Raw genomic sequence first — 12,749 nt, 5'->3', positions numbered from 1 at the left:
GACACAGAACTCATTCATTGGAATTTGGGGCTGCGGGGAGAAGCTGGAAGCTCCCTGCCGTCAGGCAGCTGGCCCTGCAGTGGGGCCAGGCTGGCATCACTCGCGGCGTTTCTGGGAGTTGGCAGCACCGGGGTGGGGAGGGGGTCCAGCGATGGACTGGCAGGCCGAAGCACCACAGTCTAGTCTTTGAAAAAAAATCTCTTGACTCCTGATCTTTGAAGTTGTAGGGCTGGTGGTAGCGTGAGTAAAGTAGGGGCCAAACCAAAACATCTGGAAAAAAAAGTAGTTCATGTTGCATTGAAACTGATTCCCCCCCCCCACACACACACATCTTTTGTCACTGAAACAAACAAAAAACCCCATTTTTGTTCAACCTGAAACGAATTTTTTCAGGTTTTCATTTTGGGTGTTTCCCCCCCTGCCTCCCCCCCCTCTTATTTGTAAGTTAGCTAAAATTTCTAAACGAAATACTTTCCAAACAAAAAGGTTTCCATTTCATTTTAAAAAGCCATTTCATTTCAAACGGCCAAAACAAACCTTTATTATTCTCTCTGTATCCGTTTGTTTTTCATCAAGCCCCCATGTGCGTTCAAACTGCGCTCAACTTGGTCCAGCCTCAGCGCTGTCACCTGGACTCGATTCCTTCCAGCCTGCCATTTCTCCGATTCTCTGCCTTCGACAGTCTGTGTTTGTGTGCGTTTTTTACCATTTCAGTGAGCTCACTACAACATAAAGATTTAAAGCTCCTGTGAAACTAGACATTTCTGAAAGCTCAACCTGAACTATGGAGTCTCTGTGATACGGATATATCTAAAAGAGGGAGGCGGGGAAAGAGATTGCAGATTCCTTCTTTTATTCATCTCTGTTGTTGAGGTTGTGGGAAAACACCCAGCTGTGGGAGCCGCGGCTTATCTGGTTTGCTTTTCATGGGGAGGAAAATACATGCAGGGGTAAGTCCTGGCAGTGGGATATGGGGCACTTCAACCAATGCCCTGAACAGCCACAAGCGTTTGGGATGTCCAGACCAGCGGTTCTCAAACTGGGGGTCCCGACCCAAAAGAGGATCACGAGACTATTATGGGGGGGTCGCAAGAGTGGTGGCCTCTGGCTCTGAAGGCAGCGCAGAAGAAAGGGTAGCATGGTATGGAGAGGGGGTCATCACAGCCTGAAATATTTTCAAAGGGGGTTCCAGCAAAAAAAGTTTGAGAACCCCTGTCCTAGACCTCCTTTCTGGGGGTGTTACCTTACAAGCCAGATGCGCAGCAGCTGACAATGGGGTCAGATCCCCAGCGGGTGTAAACAAGCGTTGCTCCATCAAAATTGGATCATCTTTTCATTATGTGTTTGTACAGGGCCTAGCACAATGGGGCCTCGACCCCCAATCTGGCACCCCTAGGGGTAGCGCAGTACAAACAGCAACCACAACAGTTATCTTTAAACACCCTTTGGAAATGTCCCCTACTCCAGTGTATATTAGTTTTATTAAGTACATATTTATTTAGTAACGGGAGGCATTAAGAACTCAATCGCTGGAGGTTTTTCAGAACTGAAAAGAGCTGGCAGGAGGAAAGGAACAACGGCCGCCCGATACTGAGCTCATCCAGGCCGATGTAAATCCGGATTAACTCCACTGAAGCCACAGGGGCTACAAGCAGCGTGAGGATCGGATCAGGAGCCGGGCCCGAATCTCTGGTTCACCCCCACACCACGCACTTACTCTCAAGCCCGTTCATTTACCCTGTGTACTCAGGGCCGGAGTTTTCAGTTGACGCCGCTTAAATATTTTAGAGCTTATGAGGTTTAATGAGGCATCTCCTTGATAAAAGCGGCTAACAATGGCCTTGATCAGAGAGAGATTGGGAAATTGTTCACCAGCCGTGCACCCAGATAACAGGGCTATGGGCGGCTTTGCCAGAGTAAACAGTTGGCTCTGTCTTGAAAAAAAGGCTATTTGCTGATTTTTCCTTTCGGCGGCTCAACAGGGGATTCGTGCCATTCAAAGCCCTCCTTTCTGCCCGAGAAATAGGCACCGGTCTAATTGGTATTTTAAAACCAGTTTAGTGAACTGGTGCAAACTCTTATATCAGCTGTGGGGACAGAAGCTCCAACCATCTGGATACCTTAGGCTCTTGCCTGGTTCTCCAGGGTATCTTAGCACCTTACAATCTGTGGTGTGTTTCTCCTCACCGATATGCTTGTGAGGTAGGGTCCTGCTATTATCTCCCTTGCGCAGATGGGGAAACTGAGGCACGGCTGGGCTAAGTGACTCACCCAGGAAATCTGCGGCATGGCAGGGAACTGAGCCACGCTAGCCCCCCGCACCCCCATCCTCCTGCTCTGGCGAGGCCAGTTTAGCTCAAGTTGGGAGGTTGCATCGGGTGAGCTAAACAGGTGGCTTCACCTGGCAAAAAGGTGCGTGCTTCTGGTGACTGCACAGTGGCTAACGAGGCGTACCTTCCTAATGTGTAAGCATGAGTCAGCAAGTCCAGAAAAACCCCGTTCCCCTCGTTCCCCTGCCCTGCTAACACGTGTGTAAACGGTCACAGTTCAGGGTGACTGCACCTGTACTCCCCCGCCAGCAAGCGCACCCCCCACTCTAGACCCCCAGCTTCCCAGGTGTCACCTCTCCTGGGCGGAGACCCGTGTTTCTCTCCCTCTTCACCGGGGTCTTTCCCAGCTGTACAGCGCCCTGCCTAACCTGTGAGTTCCCCAGGCCCGCCTGCTTAATGCAGCCTGCTTTACTGGTCTGCTCAGAGCGTAACCAGTGCAACTGCCCCAGTGATGCTACGGCCCATCCTTTTCTAAGCAAGCACGTTGATTCCTAAGGTAAAAGCGTTACATATTAAAACCCATCAATGGACCTACACACACGCTAATAGGCTTACCAGAGATTTCCCTCCACCCCTCCCGCCCTGACACCACCAATGGCTCTAGCCGGTGATCACAGCTTCCACTCCAAATAAGCCCCCTCATCAGTTACTCCTTTCCACTGTTTGGCTTTGAACTATCCTCACATCACAGGGGATCAGCAGACAAAAGATGTCCCACCCCACCCCGGGCGATGCTTCACGGGCTGAGTCCTTAGATAGGGATTTGCAATCCCCTCCTGCCACCAATTTCCCCTTCACAGGTATTGTCCCAGAAGAGCATTCCTCTCTTCCGCATCGTCACTTGAAGCTCACAATGCTTCCCAGAGACTGCGCGAATCCCGTGTTCCTCCTAAAGACATTCCATTCGATCCCACCGTACACATTTGCATTTTTAATCTAACGAACCCCTAAAATACGTCACTCGGTAAGAACGTAACATAAGACCAAAGACCATCAGACCAAAAGTCCATCTAGCCCAGCATCCTGTCTTCCAACAGTGGCCAATACCAGGTGCCTCAGAGGGAATGAACAGAACAGGTCATCATCAAGTGATTCTTTCCCTGCCGCCCAATCCCAGCTTCTGGCAAACAGAGGTAGGGACACCATCTCTGTCCATCTTGACTAACAGCCACTGATGGACCTATCTTCCATGAACTTATCTAGTTCTTTTTTGAACCCTGTTATGGTCTTGGCCTTCACAACATCCTCCGGCAAAGAGTTCCACAGGTTGACTGTGCGTTGTGTGAAGTACTTCCTTCTGTTGGTTTTAAATCTGCTGCCTATTAATTTAATTTGGTGACCCCTAGTTCGTGTGTTATGAGAAGGAGTAAATAACACTTCCTTATTTATTTTCTCCACATCAGTCATGATTTTATAGACCTCTATCATGTCCCCCCCCTTTAACGTCATTCAATATGGTTTCTCCAGGAAGTTGCCCTAATGGTCCCAAACCCCACAAAGTGCGGGGTCCACATTAGGAAATTACCTCATGTTAATTTCCCCAGCGGTAAGATCCCCACTTTTTCTCCTAGGGTGGACGCACCCTTTGTGTGTAGACGCTCTCCATCGGTTTCAATCTGGTTTTCATCAGTTTTGCCTGGTAAGTGAAGTTGAGTCTACCCAGGGAAATTGTCCTGGTTTAATTTAAGGTGTGACCTAGCTAAACCAGAGCACAAGCCAACGCAGAGGGCCTTATTTCAGTACAAGGCCCGGTCTACATAGTTTGACCAGCCAAATCGTCCTTCTCTTGCATCCGTCCACATTTGATTTTGAGTCTTGCAGATAAAAGCGGCCCCAGCATAGCTGGGAATCAAGCCCACCCTCCTGAGCCCTGGTTCAGTTGCACGCTCAGCCGCCCTCCCCCTGGAGGGGAGTTCTACCCCCTCCCCAAATTGCAGGCAGATCTCCTCAGGGTCCAGCCCCTCATGGAGGACAGCGGCCCTGGGAGATGGAGAAGTGACAAAGGGGAGGAAGTGATGGTGGAAACCGTGGGGTGGTGGGAAGACTACCCCGTCGCCCCCGGCAACCCCCTGCCCCTAAAATCCATGGTTGGAGGGGGGGCTGTAGCCACACTTCCTGTGTGTCACACCTTTATTCGGGGGGTCACCTGCCCCAAGGACTTTGCTCCCCCATATGACCCTGATGAAGAGCATCTTTGAACCCTCTTGGATGCTGCATCAATAGGAATCAAGGGGGAGGGGGTAATGGCCTTGGCCCCCCCCGCCCCGCCCAGCAGCCTCTCTGTCTGTTTCCTTTCAGCGCCACCAACAAACATCCCCTCCCCCTTTGTCCACCCAGTTCCTTCTCCCGCTGGGGAAAGCACCTGCCTTGATAGGCCCGGCTGCTTATCAGATCCAATCCTTGCAAACACCCGGTGTGGGAGGCTGCGGAGGACCGAGCTGCGCCGGGCTCTGATGGGCCAGGGACGGCTGGCTGCTGGCGAGACGGGGCTTGGGGACATGCCGGCCACCAGCTGACCCCACGAGAGCCCTCTGGACCGATGCCCTGCGGGAGCAGAGATGGGCATGCAGCCTCCACAGGTGAGTCCTTCGCCTTTGCCACAGCGGCTCGTGGTTGTAACATAGATCCATAGAGTTTGTGGCGAGACAGGGCCAGCAGATCACCCCGGTTGGTCTCCTGTGCATCCCAGGCTATTAAATTCACCCAGCTACCCCTGTACTCAGCCCAGTAACTTGGGTTAGGCAAAAACATCCCAGGAGGCAAAACCGTTGTGCATCGCAGACAAAGTGCGGGAGAGACTGGGGTTCTCCCCGATGTCCTTGCCCTGGGAGGGGACCGATGAGGAGAGATCTGCCCAGATGCCCCATGCTGAAAAGGAAATCAGAACAATCTTCCCGCTCCTTGGCTGTGATCAACAACCTGCTTGTGACTTTGCTTTCCTGCTCCGGAAACAGCCCCTCGCCTCTCCAAAGCACTCCGGCCGCAGAGCCAGATTCTGAGCCCCGTTCCCGCGGGCTCTGGTGGAGTTACTCCTCTAAGTGACGAGAGGGGTGGGGGGAAGGAGCCAGGCCAAATTCACACAGCGGGGCAGGCACAGAACCCAGGCGTCCTGAGTCTCCAGCCAGTGCCTCACCCACTAGTGTGCCAACCCCTCTTTTAAAGGGATTTTATACCGAGCTAGAGCGATTCACGCTGCCATTAAAAAAAATCACCCAGGAGCCGAAGCATTTGTGGACGGCATTTCAGCTCTCTGAAAAGCCGGGGGCCTATTCTGATCTGTTGCAGGGGAGTAACAACAAGACTGCCACCTCAAACGACACAAAAACATGAATTGGGTCCTCAAAAGCCTGACGGCGTCTTAAAAAACACGATATGATTATTTTAAAATGGATTTGGGGGCTTTGCTCCACAAACACGGTGGCTGGACACAGTCGTTATTTTTACAATTGAAGCTGAGAGCCTCCGGCCGCCCCTGGATTCCAGCAGCCGGGGCTTTCAGAGAAACCCCGACTATCACAAGACTCGCGCTGACTTTTGTCACAGCTGGCAACACAAAGTCAATGGAATCACTCCGGGTTTACACCGAGATTGGCAGCAGAATCTGGCTCTCTCCTTGTCCGCTAGATGGCCTCCCACCTTGTGTCCTGGTTGACACCCCTGTCCGTGATCTAGCAGGCGTTGCACAGGTGAAAATGACCGTAGAAATGGCAAGACAGCAGAGGATTGGGCCCACTAGGCACAATAAATACGGTTGCCCCTTTCTGTCCCGAGCGGCTAGCCAAAGTCCAGGGCCCTGGGGACGTTCCAGAGAGAAGTAGACATTGATGGAGTCTGGTATTTTCTTTGACGCAACCTTGTTCATTGTCCAGGAACGTACAAAGCCCCGTGGCTCTGAACACAGACGGCACCAAGACCAAAAGGAGCAGTCTCTTAGCTTACAGCCCCCACCCGGCCGCCCCCCCCCGAGCCTCTTTAGCCAACCCCAGGCCCCAGAGTTCTCTCTGTGTCTTTTTCCAGGGCCACGCGGCGCTTACGGTCTCCTGCTTGGCTTTTTTGCCTCTCCCTCTCCGTCCTTGTCTGCTCTCCGTTTCTCTGCGATCTCGCTTCACCCACCCTCCCCGGGTCACAATGCCTGGTTGAACCCTCTGCCCACATGGGGCTAGTTTCTATGAGGCTTTGTTTTGGGCGTGGGCCCCTTGACTGTCTCTGACATAGAGGATTCATTCACGCATCGCTTGGCACTTAACCCATGGTGAGGTTTCACCCGGCTCATAGCAGTAATAACTCCCAGTTCTTATCCTCGCTGGATCTCAGCGTGCTTAACAAATGGGGAAACTGAGGCACAGAGCAGGGGAAGACCAAAGTCACCTGTCAGGACAGCAGCAGAGCCAGAAATAAAAGTCACATTTCCTGAGCCCCAGTCCAGTACTCTATCCGCTAGGCCTAGGTAACTTCATCACAGAGGTGAAAGAAAAACGGGGAAAGCATATAGCAATGTTGAAATTTACCTGACTGGGAGGGACACCTGCTTCCTTAGGCTCCATGCTGGCCCTGTGCTGTTGATAACTAGAGGGATGCAAATCGCAGGAGCTGCCAGTCCCCTTCACTGGGCCTAAATCCACCCTCAAATGTAAAAGGCATGTCTGCTTCTGCCCCGTACAATCCCAGCCTCCTTGGGCCACATGTGGCCCTGGGAAATGTTCAGAACAGAACCCCAGAGGTCTTGGATTCCAAGGGGGTGGTGGTGGGGCGGGGGTTAGGTGTCTTATCTGCAAGGATCTGGGCCTGGGTTCTAGATTCTAAAGCCAGCAGGGCCCTTCATGATCACCCACCCTCGTCTCCTGCATATCCCAGGCCAGAAACGCCGCTCTGCCCAGAGCTGGTGGCTGAGCCAGGGCCAGAGCCGTCCCTTGGGTATGGCAGATCGAGGCGACCGCTCCAGGCCCCGCGCTTTGGGGGGACCCCGGGCTGGTGCGATTGGCCAGCGCCCGAGACCCCGGGCGTGTTGGGCAGCAGCCGGGACACTGGGCGTGGGGCAGCAGCCAAGACCCCCGGTGCGTGGGGCCAGCAGCCAACACTCCGGGCGTGGGGCTGGCAGCTGGGAGCTTCGGGCGGGGCACCCCCCGCACCCTGTGCCTATGGCAGGGGCTGATTTGTCCCGGGCCCCACCTAGGGACGGCCCTGGCCAGAGCAGAGCTTAGAGGGAACACTCTGAGGTCTTGTCTGCACACAAATGTTCTGTTCCTGCTTGCTTGCTGCGTGCTTAAAGCAAGTATCCGCTTGCTTAAAGATTAGGTCTGTTTGGGGGACTGGGGGCTGAGCCAAGCGGCCTGCTAGGCTAGGCTGAGAGCTGCCGACCGAGGCTGTAGCCTGCCTCCCTAACCCTTGGCAAGGGGGCTGTGACATACGAGGTACACTCCAGACTAGTGAGTAGCTGGGTCACTCCTGTCCTCTAACTTGGGTGCCCTTTACATGCTTCACTGCTGTATCCTCCAGCCTGGATTGCTCACAAAGAACCTCCCAGCTGTGTGTGCTGCAGGCACACCCTGGCTCTTACCAGCCCTGGTTAATTTGCTGGGTGACCCCAACACACTCCCAGCCTTAGATTTCCCCGCAGAAATGTCTGTCCTGTACTGCCCAGCCCTCCCCTGGACAATGCAAATTATACCAAGTCTGTTGTGGCTTTAATAGAAATAATACGCACGCAACTTGCCACCCCAAATGAAGTTGCCCAAACACTTTCGTTCAAACACACGGGATTAGATCAAACAGTGAAACAAGTTTATTAACTACAGAGAGAGAGGTTTGAAGTGAGAACCAGTAATGAGGCATAAAAGCCAGAAATGGTTACAAGAAAAGTAAAGATAAAACGCAACCAATGCTTAATTTAACAAACTCTGCTAAATTCAAAGGAAAGATTTCTCACCACATGCTTTCAATAGTTTTACTGACTAAACTTCTTAGGTCAGGACCCCTTCTCCCCAGAATCCAAAGAATGCTTCTTTTATTGCTTCAGACGCCATGAACACGAAGGGCAGAGAAAGGGGGGTAGGGGGTGTCTTGGGGTGTCAGTCACCCTCAAAAAACTGTTCCAGCGGAGATTCAGGAGAGACAGCGTCTATTAGGAAGGATGTTCCCTGCTGCTTTTTCCTCACTTGTTTAAGCACCCTTTGCTTCCCTTCCTGCTTGATGACTTTGTTTATTGCTTAAATGCAAACTAAGCAGAGCCCATATTCCTTTGATCAGGAAAAAGGGGTAAACACAGACGATATAAAAATTACTCAAGATAGTTAAGTTCAAAGCAGACCACAAAGAGTTACAAAAGGACCTCACAAAACTGGGTGACTGGGCAACAAAATGGCAGATGCATCGGTCAATTCAAGGTGTCTTTCAGGGCAGCCCCGGGGATCTCTGGCTCCCTTAGGATCTCTGGCCCTTTGGAGTTCAACCCGCCAAAAAGATGGAAAATATTCCTGTGGCTTTGTTTGATTTCCTTCCTTCAGCTTCCAAGCTCACAGATGGAGCTTCCTGGCACATAGCATTTCTCAGGTGCCGGAAAGGGCCATTAACCAATCATTTGTATTGCAGTAATCTTTGATGGCCCATCTGCTTTCGATAGTCCCTCTGGAAAGGAAGGCGGGGGGTGGGGTCGGGGACGATTCCTGTGGCTGGGTTCACAAGTTCAGAGCGAACCTTTTCAAAGTGATAAAGCAAAACGGAGATAATTTCTTACAGCCTGGCATACGGGCATTCCACGTGGGATTAATGCCTTACGCTCCAACCCCTGTCTGCCTTGCACACCAGGAATCTGCCCCCCCACCTCCACTTGCCCTGTGCTTTCACCTGGGTCCAACTTCTCCCTGGGCTAGAGATTCCAAGGCCAGGAGGGGCCATTGTAACCATCTAGGCTGACCCGCTGGATGACCCAGGCCGTAGGGCGGCGCTAGATTCATTCCCGGTTGAGCCAGGGCAGATCTTATTGAAAAACAGCCCATCTTGATTGAGAAAACTGCCAGGGATGGAGAATCCACCCCAGCCCTCGGTGAGCTGCTCCCTCCCTGCTATTGGAATTAGTGGCCGTATGAGCTATGACGCTAGACATATGGAAATACCTAGCGTGCGCGGGCACGCGGCCCCTCGATAGCCACTGAACACTGGGAGGATTCCTCCCGTGTCCCTCTGATTCCAACAGAACAGGGCCAGGTCCCAGTGTCTTAGCCCTCAGGAGCAGGGGAACGGGGCATTCTCGGGGTCTCTCCCCCAGATCACAGAGGCCCACCAGATCCTCCGGTCTGACCTGCAGATCACAGGCCACTGACCCCCTCCCAACTGCCCCCTCACCAAACAGATGAGCAGACCGTAGTTCAACCCCCTAGAGCGGGTTGGCCGTACGCTGAGCTCTGGTTTCCCTCCGTGCAGCGGTGTCGACGGAGTGTGGAGATGCGGGAGCGCTGACGGCCCAGCAAGGCGCCTGGATTAACATGGCCAGCATCCCACCTGCCACGAACGCCTTCCCCAACTCGTCCTTCCCGCCCATCCACTCCCCACCCTGCCCGGGGGCGTCGAACGGGAGCTCACCCAGCCTGGACGTGCCCTACTTCCTGACAGAGACCGCCACGGCGGTGCTGTCCGTCGCGGGCAACCTCTTCATCTGCACCGTCATCCTGCGCGACAGGAAGCTGCGCGCCGTGGTGACCAACCACTTCCTGGTCTCGCTGGCGGCGGCCGACGTCCTGGTGGGGGCCGTGGCCATTCCCTGCGCCCAGATGGTGGACGCGGGGCTGCCGCGGGGCCAGCCGACTCTGTGCTTGCTGATGCTCTGCACACTGCTGATCTTCACGCAGGCCTCGGTCCTCGGCCTGTTGGCCATCGCGGTGGAGCGGTACATCTCCATCCTCAAGCCCTTCCAGTATCCATCCCTCATGAGCCCCCAGAACTCGCTCCTGGTCATCCTGGGCAGCTGGGTGCTGGCCACCTTCATCGGGGCGCTGCCCCTCATGGGCTGGCATAAACCCTTCCCGCCCGACGGCCAGTGCACCTTCAATGCCTTCATCGAGGACACCTACGAGGTCTATTTCAACTTCGTGGCCTGCATGCTGGTGCCGCTGGCCGCCATGCTGGTCCTCTACGGCCGCATCTTCCTGGAGGCCAAGCGGCAGATCCGCAAGGTGGCCGAGCGGGAGGTGGACGTGAGCCGGCAGGCCCGGCGCCGCCGCGTCCTGCACAAGGAGCTGAGGCTGGCCACCTCGCTCTTTATCGTCCTCTTCTGCTTCGCCCTCTGCTGGCTGCCCCTCCACGTCATCAACACCCTCCAGCTCGTCTGCCCCGGCTGCCCCGTCCCCAGCCCGTTGGTGCTGGCGACCATTGTCCTGTCCCACGCCAACTCCGCCATCAACCCCGTGGTGTACGTCTTCCGCATGCGCTCCTTCCGCCAGGCCTTCACGGCCGCCTTCTCCTGCGCCTGGCACCCCCTGCCCACCTCCGCCCCGGGCAAGTTCTCCGCCTCCGGACTCACGCCGTCCAATAGGCTAGAGCTGGCCAGCCGCAACAGCCCTCTGCCAGGGAAGTGACGTGGGTTGATGGCCCACGGGATTGGCCCCCCTCGGGACTCCCGGAGCCTCTTTTATACCTAGAGGGTCTTGTAAGACTGTCACCGCTCCCTAGGGGGAGTATGACACCCTGCCTTGCGGCCCCCCCGGGCTAGGGACAGAGCAGATGGAAGAAGAACCCAGGAGTCCTGGCTCCCAGCCCCCTCACTTTAACCCACTAGACCAGCGGTTCTCAAACTGTGGGTTGCGACCCTCTTTGAATGGGGTCGCCAGGGCTGGCTTAGACTTGCTGGGGCCCGGGGCCGAAGCCGAAGCCGAAGCTCGAGGGCTTCAGCCCTGGGCTGCAGGGCTCAGGTCGCAGGCCCCCTGCCTGGGGCTAAAGCCCTTGAGCTTCAACTTTGGCCCCCCTTCCCAGAGCAGTGGGGCTTGGGCTTTGGCCCCACCAACCCGGAGCAGTGGGGCTCGGGCAGGCTCAGGCTTCGGTCCCCCCATCCTGGGGTTGTGAAGTAATTTTTGTTGTCAGAAGGTGGTCACGGTGCAGTGAAGTTTGAGAACCCCTGCACTAGACCATGGGTGGTGGGTATAAGAGGCCTGGGGGGTGGGGGCTAAGCCTCCCCCAAAGAGGACGTGGTGCGCCTCCCTCTGGAGGCACGCCAGCCTGCCCCCTTTGGAGCGCCGCCGCTGAAAAGGCTCCCATGCTCCGCCCTGAGGCCCCGCCCCCACTCGGCCTCTTCTCCCATGGCCCCGCCCCCACTCGGCCTCTTCTCCCCTTGGCCCCGCCCATGCTGCTCCTCTTCCCCCTGAGGTTCCGCCCTCACTCCGCCTCTTCCCTCCATGGCCCCGCCCCCACTCAGCCTCTTCTCCCCTTGGCCCCGCCCACACTGCTCCTCTTCCAGCCCCCACTCCGCCTCTTCCCCCATGGCCCCGCCCATGCTGCTCCTCTTCCCCCTGAGGTTCCGCCCTCACTCCGCCTCTTTCCCCCGTGGCTCCGCCCACACGGCTCCTCTTCTAGCCCCCACGCCGCCTCTTCCCCCCTTGGCCCCGCCCACACTGCTCCTCTTCCCGCCCCCGCTCCGCCTCTTCCCCCCGAGGTCCTGCCCTCACTCTGTCTCTTCCCCCAAGGACCCCCAGGCCCATGCCTCTTTGCCCCATCCCCCGAGGGTGGAGGGGGCCAAGCGGGAGCAGAACCTGCAGTGGAGCCTCAGGGGGAGGAGGCCGAGCCGGGCTGAGCCTTGGAGCAGAGCTGGGTCATGGTCCAGTCGCCAGTGCCCCCCACCCCACTTTTAGGGAGTATCCCACGCTTATGCCCCGCCTCCCCAATGTGGGAGTCACATGCCAATCATGCACTAGACCCCACTCCCCATACAAAGCCAGGGCTAGAACCCAGGAGTCCTGGCTCCCATCCCCCCTGCTCTAACCACTAGATCCCACTCCCCTCCCAGAGCCAGGGATAGAACCCAGGAGTCCTGGCTCCTAGACCCCCTGCTCTAACCACTAGATCCCACTCCCCTCCCAGAGCCAGGGATAGAACCCAGGAGTCCTAGCTCCCATCCCCCCTGCTCTAACCACTAGATCCCACTCCCCTCCCAGAGCCAGGGATAGAACCCAGGAGTCCTGGCTCCTAGCCCCCCCCCTGCTCTAACCACTGAGCCACTCCTGGAGATAGCCACATATGTTTTGAAAAGTCCACATCCAGTAGCAACGCACCCCGCTCCCCCCCGGTTTCTTCTTTCATTCTGGGTTTGGACAGGGTTGGTTTGACGGCCTTTCCCTGAGGCGGGGGCCACCCCCATCCCACGCCCTCGGGCCAGCGCAGGAGAACCCAAGAGGGAACTGGCCCAGCCTGTGACCTCAGCCGCAGGCAGGAGAA

General features: G+C 55.8%; 1 protein-coding gene across 1 annotated transcript; it reads left to right on the top strand.

The window, feature by feature from the left end:
* Positions 1-4,869: 4,869 nt before the first annotated feature.
* On the top strand, positions 4,870-10,900 carry LOC135892986 (adenosine receptor A1-like). The gene is made up of 2 exons (XM_065420769.1): positions 4,870-4,909; positions 9,750-10,900. The coding sequence occupies exons 1-2, from the start codon at positions 4,870-4,872 to the stop codon at positions 10,898-10,900; spliced, it is 1,191 nt and encodes a 396-aa protein (XP_065276841.1).
* Positions 10,901-12,749: the final 1,849 nt, after the last annotated feature.

This window comes from Emys orbicularis, chromosome 21, assembly GCF_028017835.1.
Source record: "Emys orbicularis isolate rEmyOrb1 chromosome 21, rEmyOrb1.hap1, whole genome shotgun sequence".
Taxonomy (NCBI): domain Eukaryota; kingdom Metazoa; phylum Chordata; order Testudines; family Emydidae; genus Emys; species Emys orbicularis.
This window is presented reverse-complemented; position numbering and strand designations above follow the sequence as displayed.